We start from the raw sequence: 21568 nt of genomic DNA on the forward strand, positions 1-21568 counted from the left end.
CAGCATAAAAAACTGTGGAAGCCATTCATCAAATTCAGAGGATGAGGAAAGAGAATTAATATGAATATTGCACTTAGGAAGTTCCACTGTAATATTATTAACAGGATAAGCCAGAGGTTACATACTGGCTTAATTACAATGAATGTTTACTTTTGCAAACTGCTCGGTGTAAATGTTCAGGTATTCAACAGAGATGTGCAATTAACAAGTCGAGACAACAGTCAAATGAAAATGGGAACACTTCACACTTCATCAATTTTGTTTGTTTGTCTTAACAATTGGCAGGAGATTTGTGAGTTGCTAACAGTCAAATCTCATTTATGAAAAAGATGTTATAACAACCTTTGTTTCCTGTGGACACTGTGATATTTTGAGTCTATTGCAGTTCTGGCATCCTGTGAAACAACTCGTGAAACTTTTCAGTGTGTATAACTCTTTGGTGCAGAATGTACAATGGTTAAATTCAGCTAGTTTTGAAAGAATATAAACGGTAAGGTTATGCCACAAACTCCAAGGATGAACTGTCTATTAAGTGTAGATAAATATGTAAATAGAGGTCTTTTCATCTTGCAGTACAGAAAAATAGCTCACAGGTTATTTGGGCAACACATCCCAAAATCAGTTTTTGTTTGAAAGCTGTGGCTCTAAATCTTTCAGCGATATACAGTGTGATGGTGTCTTGTTCTATGCTGACTATTTTGTATCAAGTTGTTAAATGTCTCAGAAACAATTATTGGGATTGAGGGATGAAAGAAATGGCATTGCAGCACTGCTTGCTGTCTATCAACTCCAGGGACATTAGACTGTCCACAAAATTACTGTTAGACATTCTCCCCAAAATGGTGCCCATTAAAGTCTCAGGTTCTGGCCTATACACTAATATGCTTAGAAGGGGTGTTTTCAAGCCTGAGTGGCTAGCAGTCATAAAACTGATTCAGATGTCTAGGACATGGTGTAACAGTGTGCAATTAAAGGGCCTGTGTGATAAATGGCCTGCTTAGTCATTATCCATCTCTTCTGCTGAATGCCAAGAAGAGAGTCAAAATTCCTCACCAGTGTGTAGCGTGATTGCGTGACAACCTTACTGTACCATTATGCTCACCACATATCAGCTGAGGTGGAGAGGGAGGGAATAATTTAGCCAGTTAAACTGGGGATTATTACAAGGCTGGGCCGAGAGAGCCAGGTTGGGAGGTTTGCCAGGACGCCAAGGATTCCAATTTTACCCCACCCCAACTGTTTGTGATGAGTGCCATTGGATTTGCAGTGGCCTCAGTCAATCAAGAACGGGAGTTTAACGTCTCTCCTGATTGGCTGGTTTCTGTGTCTGCAGCGTACCTGCCCCCCTCAGTCATGCTGCCCCCCCGCCGGTTACAGACCCTGCTGCGGCAGGCCATGGAGCTACAGAGAGACCGCTGCCTTTACCACAACACCAAGCTGGACAGCAGCCTGGACTCCATGTCCCTTCTCCTCGACCACGTCTGCAGCCGGTACACCCTCACATCTCCATATTCCTCTGCCCCCTCTTCAGAGATGTGTTTTTCCATATTTTCAGACCATAAATGTCTCAGCCAAAGACAGAAGGCTTGGCTATGCTAGAAGGGCACGCATCAAGAGCTTCTGAATTTTTACAGCAGATAACAGGACAGAAAGTTCAGTAATAAAGCCAAATATAGTAGTATGGCCTCAGAGACCTTTCGGCTCTGAAAAAGTGCGTGACTAATTAATCAGGAAACATTAGGAAAAATCACAGCCTTGCTCTTCTTCTTCCTCATCTTATTCATCTTCCTCTCTGAGCTTTCTCTTACTAACTCTCAGTCCTTCACATGCATCTCTACTGTCTCTGTAATGTGCAGTCAAGGGTGGTAAGGATGATAGAGATGGCCTGACCCGATAATGATTAAATACTGTATTTCTTCCTGGCTAGTCATATATGAAATGTTGGATGTGATTTGTGCACTGGATCACAGAAATAACAAATTGTGTGTCATTTCATAAAAGGAATGCAGAAATTGGCAAACATGATCTCTGTGGATGATATGTGGCAGTCAACTTGTTTGAATGTTCAAGCTTTGAGCGTTATCCTGCAGTGCTCAGTCTTGTACTTTTTCATCTCCCCTTACAGGAAACAGTTCCCTTGTTATACCCAACAAATCTTAACAGAGCACTGCAATGAAGTTTGGTTCTGCAAATTCTCAAACGACGGCACGAAACTGGCAACAGGATCTAAAGATACCACGGTTATTATATGGCAGGTGGACCCGGTAAGTTTTCATATCATAGTTCCACTTTCTTATGGGCAGTACTGGAATGATTTTAACTAAACGTATGCCAAAACAACATTTTTGTTTTAGAAGTCATACGACAAAACAGATCTTAAGGCATTATGCTTACTATACTATTATCAAACTTTTCTTAGCCATGTTTCCTTCAAGAAAGCCACAGACAATGATAATGGTAAAAGAATTACGATTCGTAATGGATTACGAATTACGAATGGGCATGACTTTTTAATGCAATTTCTCTGCAGTTGATTCTGAAATGTTTATCAGGGCAGTACAGTGTTTCCCCTATAATTGTACAGGACTGGTGGGCTGCCAGGCCAACGAAAACCCCTGCCTGGCCCCCAAAATATTAAAGAAATAATATTATTGCCTCGACTCTATTGAAATAGTCAACTAGCTAGTAAGCGTTACGTGGATACTGCCTCTCATAGCTAGCTAGTGAACATTAGCTATCAATGTTGTGATTGATCAGCTTGAACGAGTTTACGCGTCCAAAGACAATTTCCCCATAATGAATCTTGCAGCGAGTTATAACTAGAATCGATAGCTTATGTGAACATGGCGCCGCCTGTGGAAATATATCCATATTATGATGCCATGTTGTAATTTTCTTTCCAAGGCAAGGAAGATAAAGTGCAGCAATGACTGTTAATGGTAGCTTTGCCAAAAAATGGTCATCAATGATGTTTTTTCTATGATGAAAATGGGAAGCTAAATAAAAACCCTCCTAAGATTTGACAAAATGTATTTGCATCGATGAATTAAAACAAGATGAAAACGTCATCAACAGACGATTGGACAGTTAAGTGGTCTGAAAGGCTGTACACAATGCTTTCTACATTTTTTACAATTCATCATTAAAGCATGAAAGCGTATGACATGCTAATCCATTTGTGATGGTGCAGAGTTTGCAAGGTGGGTGCATGCACATGAATGGCTAACGTTCTAACCGCGCGAAACACGACGATCAGGCAGCTAAACAGGAACACATGTATAATGCTGTCCCTGCCCCAGATGGTTTTTGGGAGAAACGAGAAGTGGTGTATGGACAAACTTTTAATATGTGACTCTAAGGAAAACAAGACACATGCCATGTGTATTTACTACTGTATTTTACGACTAACATTAAGCGCATTGCAAAAAAAGTCTTTTTGAGCCAAAAACACTGGACTTCCCTCTCTAATGTTTGCTGTAACAGCTCATTTGAGTTGTGCAGCTAGAAACAATGCAGCCTGCTGTGCATGTTTCATATACTTCAGCCACGCTTTCTGTTCTGTAGCCTGTAACATGAACAGCTCCAGTTTTTGATATTAAAACATAACAGCTGGCTTGATTGCAGTAGGGTATATTAATCTAGTTATGTTGTTATTCCATTCCAGTTGTCCTAAAATGTGAGTGGAATATGTAACCTGGACATTAAGATGGACTAAGGATGTTAGAGTTACAGTCTATTAGACATTTTTGTGGTGGTTGAGCTCTTCATCTATTGGTTGTAATGTAACGGGCATAATGTTAAGCATCCTGTGACTCGTATGTCTGGCGCAAGCAAATTTGAAGCTACAGGGTTTGTCGTTTGTTTAAGGCTTCAGAGATTTAATTAAAGATTTTTAGCTAAAGTATCTATTCATTTTTCTTTAGATTCTTTATATCGTTCTATATTTTTTTATCTATTAGTTGTATGATGTAATAATATGATGTATGTAGCTAGGTAAATGCATTAGTAGTACCTATTTCATTGCTAAGGTATTTACAATATCAAATGCCCTTCTATAGGTTTGCTTATCCCACTGGGCCTGTACTCATCCAAATTTAAATAAAAGTTGCTTTTTCTCATAAGATGAAGTTATTGCCTTATTTACCTGTAAGAAATTGCCTCTACATAGATAAAGATGGTGGTATATGATTTAAAGGTGGATTAATACCATCTGAAGAGAAAATATTACCAGAATCGGTAGCATTTCTTCCATATTCATACAGGACTGAAACGAACACTAAGGGTAATATTTTAAAGAATAATCAAGTAATTATACATACGTACAGCCTCTGGAAACATGACATCACTGTACTAGCTGCTTCAAAGTTACTTGTCCTTTATTTTCTTTGTATACTCAGGGTGTTCCCCAAATTTGTGTATAGCCAGCCAGGTGAGAAAAGTAGCCTGCTCAGGGTATTTGCAGCAGGGAGACAAATTATTGTGATGACATAATTTTTACTAAATTAATTCACTAACCTAAAAGTCTAAAAATATCAAGCCAAACAGAGGTCTGTAGCCGGCCATTTAGCTGACAGCAGGCGCTTATGGAACTCCCTGCACACCTGCCATTGTAAAGCCCGTTGGTTGTCAGAAACTTCTAGAAATACTGCAGTGTACTTCCATGTTTTGTGGCACATGAACTGTCTGGGCCAATAAAAAACATACTCTACAACTGACATAAAACAAAAACCTCAGAATGTGAACTATCCCTTTAAGCTGTGAAGAATATGAACTTGCAATCCTCTGAAAATTCTGTTTAATTTATGTGCATGTCCATTATGGTTCTCCTATAATAGGAGTGCTTTGAAGTATAATACATTTTAATTTAAAGTGGAAAAAGTTGTTGTTTGCTTTTTTTAAGTACCCTATTTGGAGCAAGAGTGCATGCGCGCGTTCGTGTGTGTGGGGGGGACAAAGACATATTTTTTCTTGACTTGGCTCTACTCCACAATTGTAGATCTGTTCCAGACAGTTCAATTGTGGTTTAAGTGCAGATTCTCAGCTTTTATTATAGACATTTTGGTTTGACAATGTAGAAATTACAGCACTTTTTATATACAATACTCTCATTTCAGGGCATCATTATGTTTGGAAAAAAAATGCTTCACAGGTGTTTCTGATTAGTCAGCTGTGTTCAATTGCTTCCTTAGTGCAGCTATAAGAGAGCTTTAATAAGCTTTTTATAAGAGAGCTAGAATCTGCTCTTGATTCTAGGCTTTTGATTGCCTTTGGAGTCTGTTATTGGCGTTTGTCAACATTAGGACCAGAGCTGTGCCAGTGAAGGAAATCATTGTGAGGCTGAGAAATAAGAAAAAAAGGCAAAGACACAGGTCAAACCTTTGGGTTACCAAAATCAACTGTTCATAACATCATTAAGAAGAAATAGAGCATTAGTGAGCTCAGTAATCACAAAGGGCCTGGTAGGCTAAGGAAGACCTCTACAATTGATGACTGAATAATTCTCACCATAATGAAGAAAAAACCCCAAACACCTTTCCCAACAGATAAGAAACAGGAGGAGGCTGGCATGTATGTGTCAATGACTTCTGTTCACGAACAGAACTACAGATGCTTCGCTGCAAGATGCAAACCACCAGTTATCCGCAAAAACAGGATGACCAGGTTACAATTCCATACAGAGTACCTGAAAGAGCCTACAGAGTTCAGGAAGAAGGTCTTGTAGGCAGATGAGACCAAGATTCACTTCTGTCAGTGTGATGGCAAAAGCAAAGTGTGGAGGCCAGAAGGAATTGCCCAAGATCCAAAGCACTCCCCCTCATCTGTGAAACATGGCTGTGGGGGTGTTATGATTTGGGCATTTATGGCTGCCACGGGTACTGGCTCACGTGTCTTCATTGATGATATAACTGCTAATAGCAGCAGCAGAATGAATTCTGAAGTGAACAGCAGCACCTAATCTATTCAGGTTCAACCAGATGCCACCAACCAGATGGCGTTTCATCCTACAGCAAGACAATGGTCCAAAACACATTGCTAAAGCTAACAAAGGAGTTTTTCAAAGCCAAAAGCAGGCAAATTCTTAACTGGCCAAGTCAGTCACCCAGTCTGAATCCAATTTAACATGCGTTTCATATGCTGAAGATAACACGTGAAGCAGGAGCTGCAGTACAGGCCTGGTTGAGCATCTCCAGAGAAGATGCTCATCACCTGGTGATGTCCTTGGGTCACAGACTCCAAGCAGGTGCATAGTTGCATGCAAGTTAGAATCTGCATCTATGAGAAAAAGAGACTCATTAAAACCCACCTGTTGAAATGCTTCACCCCAAAGTGTGGGAGCAGAGGGCTTTTATCCCCTTGATTGTCCAGAAGCAGCAGCAGCTGTGAGCTCTCATTATTGATTTCAGGTGCGCTGGGGAGAGTGCTGCTCTCTGATTTGCTGCCGCTTGTGTGGTGAACCTGCTGCAGTCCATGGTGCTGACTTGCTAGTCTGGTGGCTGGTTTGTGATAAATACATCTGGTATGGGTGGGGTGCTAGGAACTGGTGATGGTAGTCTTCTATTTGTTAGCCTGGGTGAGGGGAACCTGACAGTATCCTTTGGTTAGATCTGCCTGGGTTTTGGGATAGGCTTCAAACTCCGATACCATGTTCAGCCGTCTGACGTCATTACAGGACCTAAGGGAGCCATCATGTTTTGGCATGAGGACAATGGGACTGGATCAGGAGCTGTGCAGGCCTCCTCGATGACTCCCAGTTCCTTCATCCTTTTAATTTCCTCCGCTGCCAGCACTTTACTGTACGCTCTTCAGGGATCCGGGACGGTCGCATGTTCACCGCAGTGCGGGCTGGCATCCTGGTCTTCTATATTCTAGTTCTGTATTGTTCTAGCATGGGATGATATGCAGACGTGGATATGTTGAATGCACGGCAAATGACACACACCGGCTATTACCTTCGACCTGAAGGGTGTCAGGATTTCCTGTGGTATGTCCACCTGCCTGATGAGGTTTACCATCTCACGCGTAATGGCTTTTGCAGTGGCCACTCGTAGTGAGCCCACCTCTGGATAGCGGTGCGCATAGCCCAGGATTACCAGGATGTATTGGTGACTGTGAGCCGATTTGGGGAGGGGTCCAACCAGGTCCAATCCAGTCCACTCTAAAGGTGTCTCTATAATAGGGAGAGGGACGAGAGGTGCGGGTGCAGGTCTTACCAAAGAGGTTAGTTGGCAGGTCTCACAACTTCGGCAGTAGCCTTCGGCAGTAGGGCTTCATATCTTCATTCTGCTGTGACGGATCAGCCACCAATAATAATTGTGCCAGTTTAATGGCAAAAGATGTCTAAGAACATTGTTACCCAACATAAGAAAATACTGAAATTATGGATGGATGACTAATATTGTGTTTTTGTTCCCTGGTTATAATAGAAATTGTTTAGTATAACTCACCCAGTGAATTTGCTTGTGCCACTACGGTGTTCTTGAAAGTGAGCACTTGCAGGCTCATTACTCCAGCAGCTGGCTATCTTCTCTACTGAGAAATGAAGATGTCCTTTAGCACTGTTGGTGTTTATCAGTTGCTGACATTCAGCAAGTCCCTCTTGTCATTATTAGACAGTTGTTTTGTTTTTTTGGTAAACTTTGATGAGAAAATGTGTACAGAGCTGGTATGTGCCTTAAAAAAACTAAACTGAAATGCATTTCATAGAACAGTGTTTATTGCAAATTGAAAGTAATGCCCAGTTTTTTTGAAAGTTTGCCCTCTGCAGTAACTTTCATTCTTTAGCATTAACAGTGTTTTGCTAACTTTGTTATCATAAAGTTTTAAATGTTTGCTATAATGTGACACTTTTCTGCTACTGGTGCTATTTGCATATTTTTAAACTTGGTTGAAATATCTTTCTCAGAGTCTACTGCCCACCTCTTTCTGCTTTTGTTAGGGAAAGTACTAGTATTATAAATAGCATTCATAATTTTGTGCACCAGCTGCAGTACATGGATTTTCAAAACTGAGTTTTTGAATTTTTCTGTTGCATTTTTGTGATCCCCACAACTCCTGTGAGACCATACAGATGTTTTTTAGTATACCATTCTTACATTTTAATGAGAAATACTCAGTAAGAAGGGGGCTTGGAGGCACAGACAAGATCTTGAGTTAATTTTCAATGTGTTTGTGTATGCTCCATTAGATTAGTGGCTTTAGTAAATAAATGAGAAAATATATATGTACATGGATGCAGTAAAACGCACAGGCCTGGCAGAGCATCATTGGGGAAGATACCCAGCGTTTGGTGATTTCTGTTGGTCGCAGACATCAGGCAGTCGTCAGATGCAAAAGATTTTCAAATGGGGGAAACTGTATAAAAAGGCTTGTGTCACCATCTGAATTCCTTTGCATGTAACTGTATGTCCTTTTGGCTGTTTTTCTCAAGTCATTTGTATGTTGGCAGGAGACTCACCAGCTGAAGTTGCTGAAGACTCTGGAAGGCCATGCCTATGGGGTCTCGTACCTGGCCTGGAGCCCTGACGACACCTACCTGATCGCCTGTGGCCCGGACGACTGCTCAGAACTGTGGCTGTGGAACGTGCAGGTAGCGCTCCTGCACGCCCTCGCACTCACTAGAGACCAGAGCCGTGTAGCGATGCCAACGGAAACAACTTTTTCCCAGATAAAAGGACTTTTTAGACCCCTCTTCTTTTTCTTTTTTTTCAAACCACAACTTTAGAAACTGGTCATGTTTGATAAATAGCATGTCAACCTAAATATGTATTAATACTGCCCTGTGAAAATGAGGAGAAAAGGTTGTTGCACTCGGGATAAAACTTGTACTGAGTCTATAAGGCCAATAATGAAATATTAAAATTAAAATGCTAACCTCGCTCTGTGAAAATGCATCAGTCTTCAGCATCAAGACATAATGATTTTATTCATGTTCACATAGTGATTCATGTTTATGATTGTGATAAACTACTCATGTTATAAAGTCAAACATTGACTAATGCAGTTTGAATAATGGTCACAGCTGAATTGTGAAATCTGGTCAATATGTTTTTTTTTATGTAATGCAAAAAGCATATTATTCAGATTTTGTTGTTCTTATACATTGCACACCATTTTTTTCCCTTTCACGTTTTGGAATGCCCTTTCAGCGAACACTGTCTGATATGTGTAGAGTTAAATGTATGAACTGGTTAATTACAGGTATGGAATGGCATTCAATAACATGTATGTTTCCCCCTGGTGGCCAGACGGGGGAGCTGCGGACAAAGATGAGTCAGTCTCACGAAGACAGCCTGACCAGTGTGGCCTGGAACCCAGATGCCAAACGTTTCGTCACAGGGGGACAGAGGGGCCAGTTCTACCAGTGTGTAAGTGCTGCAGGAGATGCTCGTCTTTTAGAGCTCGCCTATTTATCCTCTGTTTAACCAGGAAGTCTCTTTGAGGAAAAAAAAAGAAACGGTTTCCCAAGAGTTTCCCAAGAGTCACTGTGTGTATGTGTATAGGCGGGAGCTGATCTTATAGCTTGAGCAATGCTTTGTGGTTTAGGTGTTTGTATGTGAGAGAAAGTTGACGGAATAGAGGAATGGATTAAACATTCACTTGTTGTGTGGGCTGGCATGTGAGCATGAGTAAATGAGCTAGCTGACCAGTTTGCTCCCCATCCATGTTCACTTTCTCACGAAGTCCCATTTAGATGATAAGCTTTTAGGATGTGTTTTAGTGCGACGCCACTCTATATCTCCGGTCTGCTGGTCGGTTGTTTGGTCATTGGTTGCACGAAGTGTCCCACCTGTAGCAGGGCACAGTTTTCGCCCCAGGAGGCTGAAATTTGGCAAGGACGTTGGTGTTGACCGAAGGTAGAGCTGAGTAACTTTCAGGCCGATTGACCAAGAGGGGGCGTGGCGATGGGCGTGGCCTATCACAAAAAGGCACATAACTTCCGAGTGGATTCACCGATTTGCACAAGATTTTGTGGAAAGGTTGGTCATGGACCAAAGAAGAGGTCACGAGTTTGTGTGAGGGTGTGTGCATGGATGCATGCACACATGGATGCATGTGCGTGTGCGGTCACAGCTATTGCGGATTCACGCTTGTTTATAGACAGAATTAGAAATTCTGTTGGGTGATTAGTCACTTGACTGGGCAGTTGAAGTGCCTATGGGGATGTCTGGAGGATAACCATTGAAATACAAGTTTAAATCCCCGTAGGTCACATGGTGGAGATAAACTGATGGCCCTGGTAATGAGCGTTGATCTGTGTGTGTGAGGGCTGATGAGTGTGTGTGAGGGCTGATGTGAGTTTGTTCATGAGTGCTGAGGAGTGCGTGCTAGTGTGCTATCTGACATGTGTGTTTCACAGGATCTGGATGGGAACCTGCTGGACTCCTGGGAGGGTGTGCGGGTTCAGTGCCTGTGGTGCCTGAGTGATGGCAGAACAGTGCTGGCGTCAGATACACACCAGCGTATCCGTGGATACAACTTTGAGGACCTTACCGACAGAAACATGTAGGTACCCCTGTTCCTACCATCAGACTGAAATGGACTTAAACAGACTAAAACATGCTTAAACCGGCTAACAAACTGAAATGGACTGACGCAGGCCTAAACTGAAACATGCTTTAAAAAAAACTAAAATGGGTTGAATGTTATTTTTTTGTTTGTTTCTGCAGAGTGCAAGAGGATCATCCTATAATGTCTTTCACTGTTTCAAAGAATGGAAGATTAGCTTTGTTAAATGTAGCAACTCAGGTAAGCTATGCTTCTGTGCATGGTAAGCAAAGTTCCAGATTGACTTCTGCTAAAAAGTCCTGCAGTCTACTGCATATTCTTGCGAGCACTGAGTTATCAGATGCATCTCAAGGGAATTTGGATGCCTACAATTGGAGAAATTACACAAGATCAGGATTTGTCTGAAGTGACTCAGTATTGGTGTATTAGTGTAGCATTTCCCCGGAAGTTGGATGGGTTTATCATTGTAATCCTGGTTTGTTTTCTCAGTATCAAATGCTTAGCCTGTAAAGTGAGTTCAGGGTGAGGGTGTTCTCTGCATGCCGTCCACTGACCCCTGCTGGTAGGAATCAGGCAGTGTTTGTAAATGGTTGTGCTGACCTCTGCTGGCCTGCAGGGAGTGCATCTATGGGACCTGCAGGACCGCGTGCTGGTAAGAAAGTACCAGGGCGTCACCCAGGGCTTCTACACCATCCACTCGTGCTTTGGTGGCCATAACGAAGACTTCATCGCCAGCGGGAGCGAAGGCAAGGGCATCCACCAGCTTCACTGTTTCTCACTACAGCTGTCCTAAAGCCCCGCCCATTCCCCCTCCCTAACACCGTTTCTCACTACAGCTGTCCTAAAGCCCCGCCCATTCCCCCTACCTAACACCGTTTCTCACTACAGCTGTCCTAAAGCCCCGCCCATTCCCCCTGCCTAACACCGTTTCTCACTACAGCTGTCGTAAAGCCCCGCCCATTCCCCCTGCCTAACACCGTTTCTCACTACAGCTGTCCTAAAGCCCGCCCATTCCCCTACTAACCCGTCACTACAGCTGTCCAAGCCGCCATTCCTACTACCGTCACTACAGCTGTCCTAAAGCCCCGCCCATTCCCCCTGCCTAACACCGTTTCTCACTACAGCTGTCGAAAGCCCCGCCCATTCCCCTACTAACACCTTTCTCACTACAGCTGTCCTAAAGCCCCCCCATTCCCCTGCCTAACACCGTTTCTCACTACAGATGTCCTAAAGCCCCGCCCATTCCCCCTACCTAACTCCGTTTCTCACTACAGCTGTCTTAAAGCCCCCTGCCTAACACTGTCTCAAGCTGTCCTGAAGCCCCATGCATTCTGTCCTAAAGAATGAATGAATGAGAGGAATGTTTTTAACAAACATGGCAGTGCTATTTTGTCATATGGAGACACATGGAAGTGTGTCTGTGGTGTTTTGTCATATAGAGACCCATGGAAGTGTGTCAGTGGTGTTTTGTCATATAGACCCATGGAAGTGTGTCAGTGGTGTTTTGTCATATAGACCCATGGAAGTGTGTCAGTGGTGTTTTGTCATATAGACCCATGGAAGTGTGTCAGTGGTGTTTTGTCATATAGACCCATGGAAGTGTGTCAGTGGTGTTTTGTCATATAGACCCATGGAAGTGTGTCTGTGGTGTTTTGTCATATAGAGACCCATGGAAGTGGGGTTTTTACACCCATGGATGTGTGTCAGTGGTGTTTTGTCATACAGAGACCCATGGAAGTGTGTCAGTGGTGTTTTGTCATATAGAGACCCATGGATGTGTGTCATTGGAGTTTCTAGACCCATGGATGTGTGTCAGTGGTGTTTATAGACCCATGGATGTGTGTCAGTGTGTTTTATAAGCTTTGTCATTGAGTTCTAGACATGGATGTGTGTCAGTGTGTTATGACCATGGATGTGTCAGTGGTGTTTCTAGAAGAGTCAGTGTTATACCATGGATGTGTGTCAGTGGTGTTTTTAGACCCATGGATGTGTGTCAGTGATGTTTCCACCCCTCTCCTGCTGCAGATCATAAAGTGTACATCTGGCACAAGCGCAGCGAGCTGCCCATCGCCGAGCTGACCGGACACACGCGCACCGTCAACTGTGTGAGCTGGAACCCAGCACTGCCCGGCCTCATGGCCAGCGCCTCGGACGACGGCACCGTCAGGGTCTGGGGCCCCGCCCCCTTCCTGGACACGCAGGATCTGGAGGGGCTCAACGGTAATTTAACCGCTTAACCTCATGCAGCGAAACAGGCTGCCCTGTCAGTGGATGTTAGGCAAAACCACCAGGGGCCAATAAGGAGGATTGCACCCCGCGCTTGTGGCTCTGAAGCAGCAGGTAGTTTTCCGCCTACCGGAACAGCACCAGGCTAATGCTATGGTGTGGGGAAGGAAGCTATAAAGCACCAAGTTTGGATTTTCTGTAGCGGTGTAGCGCCAAATCACTCCAGGCCTTAATGCTGGTGTTCTTTGCAGATATTTAGCGTGTCTCTTTTTCTCACTGTGGATGCTTAGATGGGGGGGGGGGATTCCTCTGAAAGAGGATTCCTCTGAAAGAGAAGTATTTCTGTCTGCTCTCGGTCTCTGATCCTCTCTTGTCTCTCCCCAGAAAACTGCTGTAGCATGGATAGTTGATGGTGATTTTGGAGCGGAAGACTTCTCTAAAATAAAACGACAAAATATAAAAGATATAAAAAAGAGAACGAAAATAAAAAGAAAGGAAAATAATTAGTTCCATTTTTACCCTGGCTGTGGCGGTTGGCTGTGGCGGTCGGTGTTACAGTGAAATGCAGACGAATCTCTGGACTCAACTGAAACAAAGTAAAAAGAACAAAGAGACCCACCTCTGATCCACTCTAACCTGGGCTGACCTGCTGCCTGGTCTCCTGCTCCCCCCCACTGTGGCTGCACCGAGACGCCCCTGAAACACCCGACTCCAGGCTGCAGCCTCTCTCCTCCTGCAAACTGCAGTCTCGCACACGTACCCAAAAACGGACACACATGCACACAGACACACACATACGCATGCGCAGACTCGCACGCACACACACACTCACTCACTCACACACACACACATGCGCATTCACACACAGCTGGCAGACAGACATACACGCACACACACACGCACAGACGCTCACACACAGGCTGGCAGAGGGACGGACAGACAGACAAACACGCACAGACACACACTTTCACCCGCATACAGACACACACACACACACGCACGCTCACACACAGGCTGGCAGACAGACAGACATGCACAGACACACACATACACCCGCACTCAGACACACACACTCACTCGCTCATATCCTTTCCCCTACGCCTCTGTTGTCCGCAGCCATCCTTTATCACATCCTGGAGACGTCTTCCCACAAACCCCCTCCGGACCTCCATCATTTCCCTGCAGCCCAGCCATTGGACTCGGGGGTTTGTTCTACATCGCCTGTGTTTATTGGGGCTGACGGTGTGTTTACTTTTTTTTTTTTTTTTTTTTGGAGGGGGGATGGGGGTTACTCTCTTTTCTTTCCTTTTTCTTGCTTATAAATATACAATTGCGTTAAATAGTGGCAAAACCCCCCCCACAAACAAAGTTTGCTTGTTTGGATTTTTTTATAATAATTATAGCATTATTGTTATTATTTAACAGTTGGATAGAGGGCTTCGTTAGTGGCCATGGAGTGCTTTAGAAATAATTATTTTCTCAGATAGGAAAGCTCATTTCCTTCCTTTTTTCCTAACGAAAAGTTGCTCAAACTTCTGCCATCCCTTCTCCCTCCTCCCCTCCCTGTCCCTTGACTCCTAGCCCCCCCGCCCCCTCCTCTGCAGCATGGCTGATGGTGGTCATATTGGTCACACCAGTTCTGGTGTGGAGGGTAGGGGTGAGAGGCGGAGGTCCGTTATTCGCAGGTTGTGTGTGTGCGTTCGTGTGTTTGTTTGTTTTTTTGGGGGGGAGGGGGGTGCAGGGTTGGCTGGTGGAAGTGGGTGTTGAGCTGAGGTAACTGGTTTGTGGTTGCATTTTGAAGACATGCTTTTTGAAGCTGAGGTGCGGATTCGCCACAGTGGGGTTATATTTGTGCACAGCACTTGTCATTCCTCTGTCAGTCATTGTGTATGTTTGTGTAGTGTCTAAGTGTGCCGTGCGCGTGCATGTGGTTTGTACATCTATTTGATGTGTGTATGCGCGTGTGTGGATTCCATGTGCAAGTGTTTGCACATTGAGTGTGTCTGTGTGTGTCTGTATGTCTGTGTGTCTGTGCAGCATTGTTCTCACCAGTAGGTGATCATGCCATTTTTTTTTTTTTTTTTGGCCTCACTTTAATTGTTTTGAGGATTTTAAACTGCAAGAATTTTAACAGAATCTGAGTCATTTGAAGCCCTCATTCACCTCTGTGGGAAATGAAACAACTTTTGTAGCTGTTTTGTAGACTTCTTCAACAACAGGGCTCTTCTGGTTTCCTTTTGCCATTTACCGTCAAGTTATCCCAGAATTCTGCATGCGGGGGTCAGCCAAATTCTCACACTGTGGGCCACAGGGACACTGGCAGGGTCGTTTTTTTCTCACCCGGTTGCTGGGGGCATCCGTAAGGTCTCACTGTCGCAGGGGCCAGCTGCAGGGTCTCTGTAGTGTGCTGGGTGTAACTGTGTGGTCTCACTGTCAGGGGGCAGCTGTGGGGTCTCTCACTCCTCACTCTCTCTCTCTGGGGCGGGGGGGAAGGGGGGGGGGGGGTTTACATTGTTCTTTCATCAGCATTAGCATGGCAGGTAGGAACTTGCTTCTACATATACACCCTCACCTTATTCTGCAAAAGCAGAAGTTTCAATGTTACCAGCTGACAGTCTGCGACTGTGGAGGGGGGCAATCAATTGGAAAGGAATGCAGCTGTGATCTTAAATCCATGACTCTAGCTACAAAGTTCTTATCCCTTTTCTGTCCCCCCATACCCACCTCCATCCAGCTCTCTACAGCAGTGGTGGCAGTACCTTATAAAAGCTTTTGCTCCTGTTTTTTTTTTTTCAGTATGTTATGACTATTTGCTATGGACTGATATTAAATGTTTAAAAAGACTGCTTTTCTGTCTGTTTTTATGGAATTTTTGTTACTTATTTTGTTCACATTATATCATTTTTTTCTTGTTTTGTTTGACCTTTCCCCTGTATTATCATATTAAACTATAACCTGCCAACGGGTCTCCTTATTATATATATTTTTTTGTATTTATGTTGTATCTACTACTAACACGTGTAATATAAAGGTACACATCACAAAATGTTTATGTTTTAATATGGTCGAAGAGCCATGTCATCAAAATTACGGACAACATAGTGCTTTTTATGCGTCAGTTGTTAGCGAAGCCACCAGTGCTAAAGAGCGACACAACTTCATGTTCTCTCGGTACACTGACCGCTGTGGCTGTAGACACTGAGGCAGTTTTCCTCACAGTGATACGCCCCCCCCCCCCCTTAATGTTCAGAGGCTGAACATTCAGCACCCCCCTGGCCCCCCCAGGCGTAATAGACTGACCCTCTTTCAGTGTCCACAGAGGCCCGAATCCTAAACGGAGTGGACACTCTCAGGTGGAGAGAGGTCTACATTTGTATGCAGCACACAAATATATTTTTATCATCTTTTGGAAGTTTGTATTATTTGGTGAATACGCTGTAAATCCCTGGCCAGAGCGGATGCCCCAGGTGAGACCGTCGGGGACGAGAAAACGGGCCGCTGCAGCAGGATATGTTTGCATTAAATGTCTTATTACAGAAGTGATTGTACTGTTTTGTAATGTTGTGTAGGAGAAGTGTTATGTATGCATATTTTCAATAAAGAATTCAGGGTTTTAAAGAAAACCGTGGCCCGATGTGGCGTCTGGTGGGGACTGGAGCGGACTCTGCCGTCGAGGGGGAGGGGAAACCTAGCAGGGCGTGGGGAAACTTCCCTCCCTCTCCTTCCCTGTGTAGTAGGCCGTTTCATAGCTGGGAGATTCCCTTGTCCAGTGATGCAAGTACTGTGGGGAATATCAAAGTCATAATTTGAAAAAGCTGTTGTCTTGGGAGAGTTCATAAAATCTAAGCTAACATTATATAACTGAGGCCCCTCCTGGTTCAAGTTGGTGGACTGAAGGGCCTGTATTCATGAACCATCTCGGAGTAGGATTATGGATCCTGGATCAGGTTTTCCTTAGGTTAACCTCATGGAAATCTTGGATCAGGGTCCATAATTGTAGTGTCTCTTAGAGTAGGAGTAGAGTAGTAGTCTAACCGTATCCTGGAGGGAAAAATACTAAATAGATCCTAGATCTGCATTCCTGCCCTGCGATGCCATGAAAATAGGTCCTGGTCTCTACTGTGGCGATTCAGTCATCACATTTCAGAGAGCGCGGATATAAAACCATGATGCTGTCTGTTCATGGTAAGCATGCAGCTTCAGTATTTAATTTTGCTCAAACTGAACTCAGACCTGTTGCCTCACTTCTTCTGGAGACCATGAACACCAGTACGGTCGTAGTACATGTAAAAGTGAAAAGGGATGGTATGGAATGGTAATGGCAGTCAGTTCAGGTATAACGTAACAAATACCTGCTGGAAATTCCAGTTAAGACCACCTGGGATTCTAATCTCATTGAAGCTGTGTTTTTGACACTTCTCACTGGTCTATAGCTGGTAGAGTAAGATGGTGGCTAAACAGGAAGACTAGCTGACTACAGGCTGGTCAGTCAGCCAGCTAAAACCAGCTGGAAATGCTGAAACCCAGCTTAACCAGCTTAGACTGGTTTAAAATGGAATTTTCAACAGGAATAACAGTCCCTATACTTGTTAACAATTACATTTTTGATGCGTAAAGACAAGGGGCCCCACTTCTTTATGCCTCCCTCTCTTTTGAACCATACACATCTGTAATGGCCTCCAAATTTATGGGAACACTAGATTTGCTGCAGAATAGTTTTTTTTTGGTTTGTTTTGTTTTTTTGGTAATTGGAAGAATAATTTCCCCCGTATTTGGAATCATATTGTGCCTTGGCTTATTCCTATACTACCCACACATGCATACCAAGAGGACAGCCACTGGAGAGAACATACTCCTCTAATGGACTACACCAAGTCACTTTTCTGTGAGCCAGTCATAGTTTACATCAGAGACCTCAAGTTCAGTCAAAAATGCAGTCTACAGGAGAAACCTTGTGCTTGTTTGAGGGGAGGCATGTGTCTTGCTAACAACAAATGTTCACCTCAGGGCTGCTGGTGTTTACTTGGGAGGAACCCTTGGTTCTTGCTGGGACATCCTGCTACTATGGACCCCAGTCATAGTTGCCTGCTGAAGCTGAAACTTGGAACTATAGGGCCCATGCTGAATGTCTTTATCAGCAGAGCCACAATGGAGCTGGAGAATAAGGTTCTGAACCTGTATTGTGAATGATGTGTTTGCTGTGAGATTCAAAGAAACTCGGTTATATGTATGTCTGTACATGCTTGATTAAGGTTGGACAACAATTCTTCTGTGTCTGGTCAGGTTGGCAAAAATTTACAGCAATGTCATTAAAGCAATACATCCCAATACCAATATATAACTGTCCATGCTTGACTTTTGTATGTAAATACATAATGTAAATTATGCAATCTCCTATAATGGTGAACCTTAGTCAGAATGCTACAGTGTAATTCTGAAAGCTTCTCCCTGTGAGCTAGTGAATACAAGGTTGCTTTCTCCAGTTACTGCCAAAGATTGTAAAGTAAATTCTAGTCCAGAAAATGCCCAGATTGGGTTAAACTCTTGTGAGGAATTTCTCGTTCAACATAAATTCTCTGGGTAATTATTTTTCTGTGCTAGTGCCTTGATTCACTATCCTGTAAAATCAACTCTTGCAGGTTATTTGTGCCCCACAAATGTACATTTTCCTAATCCTGGAGGATAAAGCCAAGTGTTCAGTACAGGGCCAGGATATTTGATCTCAATTTGTTCAACAAACCCTAAATCATTAATCTCACAATACAGTTTGCCTCAATGATATCTCAAACTGGACAGCTAATTACCCTGTACTAAATCTGACCTTGCCAAAATTTGGCAACTAACTGTAGTTGATTAAACGGGCACTTGAAAATGGAAGGAGGGCTTTTTGTATTCACCAAAGTGAAACACATCCTGGTCAATCATAGTTTACACACCTGCACAAGTCAATGGTCACCTGAATGCAGGATTCTGTGTTTTTTTATGCAGAAAAAAGCCAAAATTCAGGCGGGAAAACACTGCGTTATTTTTTTTACATAACAAGATTATAATGAGTGATGACCCAGACTTGAACAACAACAAAATAATTACTCCTGATTCCTTGAACCTATCATTTTTTGGTGTCTAACATTCAAGTTGTTTAATGATCATAACATTTACACAGCTGGGCATTGTGAGATTTGATAAAGCGCTTAATTCAAATGAAAAGTTCAAAAGGAAATGTCATGCTCTGGCTGGCTTGTTCAACATGTGTAAATTAGAACAGAAGGTTCCTAAGGTTTTTAATATTATTCGCCCAGCGACTAATCCTTCTACTTCATCCCACTTCTGTTACAGGTGTCATTAAATTATGAACCAGGGGGCACAAAATTCATCTGAGAGGGCATTGACGGCTTTTGCCCCCTCATGGCACAGGGCCCGATATGAACCCTTTCAGGCATATGGCCAAGTTCAGTATTTAACCAGCCAAACTCTGTTTGATAACACAACAGTGTCTGTATCTCAGACTACCAAGGACCTTGGTGTGATATTCTAAACCAAGCTGTTTTTCATAACAAATAAAGCAATGGTGGCCCAGAGCCATAGATTAGGCGACTTCTCTCTGAAATACGAAGAACACAACTTGCTAAACCAGCTCCAATTCACATCCTTGTTTTCTCGCACCCGAAACTTAACTCTCTGCTGGTTGCAGCTGCATTTGTCACCAGGCCTCTCCAGTTAATCTCGGTTGTCGTTGCTTGACTTTTTATCCCAACTCTGCTTCTCTCCATTAGCTACTGGGCATGGTTCGCATCAAACTGAACACTGGTGCTAGCTGCATTAACCCATACTTATTTGCAGACAATCATCAAATTATATTATGCCTGACCTCATCATTCTACAATTTCTGGCAGTTCTTCCCCTGCGTGAACTGCAAGTCAATTCTTCTGTTTCATTCTTTTCCCCTAAGTGAATTGAATTGAATTGAATGGGCATGTTTGGATTATGCATTTATTTATTTATTTATTGGGATATTGAAAGAGCAAGTAGGAATTTTATCTGCTGTATATTTTGTCACAACCTGGTTACTGTAACGAGTAATGTAGGTTACATCGCGCATTAAAAAAAAAAAAAAGTGCGGATAGCTTAACCAATCATTTTCGAAGTGTAGATGTCCTGACCGTAGTTTCAAAAGTAGGCTAGCCTAAGCTTTGCTTATAGCATACGATATTTCTGTATATGTAAAAAAAAAAAGTTTTTTTTAATTGTTTTATTTTTTTACTAAATGCAGCCAGAAGCCTTGACATATCATTTAAATATTTTTTGTATAATGCGCAAATTGTCTCTGACGCAATGACAACGTAGCTAGTTCAATGTTTGACGTCAGAGAGGGGAGAGCCTTTTCGTGTGAAGCCGAAGCAGAGCCGAAGCCCTATCAGGCTAGTATCTGCTAGAGCTCAGCTCCGTGAAGCTAACAACAATTAGACTTCCTGTATATAAGTTCCGGTCAAAACTTCCGGTGAGCTTTATCAAAATACAAGCACAGAATTAACGTTAATAGTGTTAATTAGTCCCGAAAAATAGCATTACAGTAACCACGGGTTTGAGCTTTGATAGAGACTTACCTTTATTTAAAAGCATTTCAGGTATAATTTGTACACAATCGCTAGCTACTAGCTTCTATCTTGCTATTTGACTGGTTTAAATTACTAGCTTGCTGTTTGACTGGTTTAGATTAAGCCTGGAATATTACTTTGTATGTATATTTTTTAAATTATGCAATAATATCTTTGAAATCACAATCCAAGCAATTGTTTCTGGTGTTTTACTGTAGCCCGGCCATGCATTGCTATACACTGTCAGTTCGGTACTGGCTCATTTGCATACCAGAGTACTGCCAAAACTAAAAATTGTTATCAAATGAAAGGGGGTATACATTTACTCTACAGACCCATACCTATAACAGTATGTATTAATTTCTTTGAAATCATGTTACCAGCAATTGTTGCTGCTGGTTTTTTAGTGTAGCCCAGCCATGCATTGCTATACACTGGCAGTTCAGTACTGGCTCATTTGCATACCTGATTACTGCTAAAACTAAAAATTGTTACCCAATGAAGGGGGTATACATTTACTCTACAGACACATATATTCCAGATTATGCAATAATTTCTTTGAAATCACGTCCCCAGCAATTGTTGCTGGTGCTTTGGTATAGCCTGGCCATGCATTTCTATACACTGTCAGTTCAGTACTGGCTCATGGTTTACCAGATTACTGCCAAAACTAAAAATTGTTACCAAATGAAAGTGGGTATACATTTACTCTACAGACCCATACTTATAACATTATGTAGTCATTTCTGTGAAATCATGTTCCCAGCAATTGTTGCTGGTGTTTTAGTGTAGCCCGGCCATGCATTGCTATACACTGGCAGTTCAGTACTGGCTCATTTGCATACCAGATTACTGCCAAAACTAAAAATTGTTACTAAATGAAAGGGGGTATACATGTACTCTACAGACCCATACCTATAACATTATGTACTTGCTCATTTGCATAACAGATTACTGCTAAAGCTTGTCCTGTGGGGAAGGTGCAGCATGCTGTGGGGAAGGCGGAGCTTGCTGTGGGGAAGGTGCGGCTTGCTGTGGGGAAGGTGGAGCTTGCTATGGGGAAGGTGCGGCTTGCTGTGGGAAAGGCGGAGCTTGCTGTGGGGAAGGCAGAGCTTGCTGTGGAGAAGGTGCGGCTTGCTGTGGGGAAGGCGGAGCTTGCTGTGGGGAAGGTGTGGCTTGCTGTGGGGAAGGCAAAGCTTGCTGTTGAGAATGTATGGCTTGCTGTGGGGAAGGCGGGGCTT

General features: G+C 43.1%; 1 protein-coding gene across 1 annotated transcript in view; it reads left to right on the forward strand.

The window, feature by feature from the left end:
• Nucleotides 1–15694, forward strand: part of LOC135256904 (WD repeat-containing protein 26) — a 34908-nt gene extending 19214 nt beyond the window's left edge. Inside the window, exons 6-14 of the mRNA XM_064339167.1 lie at nucleotides 1334–1490; nucleotides 2126–2264; nucleotides 8447–8587; nucleotides 9246–9365; nucleotides 10358–10503; nucleotides 10668–10746; nucleotides 11123–11252; nucleotides 12532–12726; nucleotides 13117–15694. Of these exons, the coding sequence (XP_064195237.1) occupies nucleotides 1334–1490; nucleotides 2126–2264; nucleotides 8447–8587; nucleotides 9246–9365; nucleotides 10358–10503; nucleotides 10668–10746; nucleotides 11123–11252; nucleotides 12532–12726; nucleotides 13117–13142 (1133 nt within the window). The 3' untranslated portion in view covers nucleotides 13143–15694. The remainder of the gene's footprint in view (nucleotides 1–1333; nucleotides 1491–2125; nucleotides 2265–8446; nucleotides 8588–9245; nucleotides 9366–10357; nucleotides 10504–10667; nucleotides 10747–11122; nucleotides 11253–12531; nucleotides 12727–13116) is intronic.
• The last annotated feature ends 5874 nt before the right edge of the window (nucleotides 15695–21568 follow it).

The sequence above is a fragment of the Anguilla rostrata genome, chromosome 6 (genome assembly GCF_018555375.3).
Source record: "Anguilla rostrata isolate EN2019 chromosome 6, ASM1855537v3, whole genome shotgun sequence".
In the NCBI taxonomy this organism is placed as follows: Eukaryota; Metazoa; Chordata; class Actinopteri; order Anguilliformes; family Anguillidae; genus Anguilla; species Anguilla rostrata.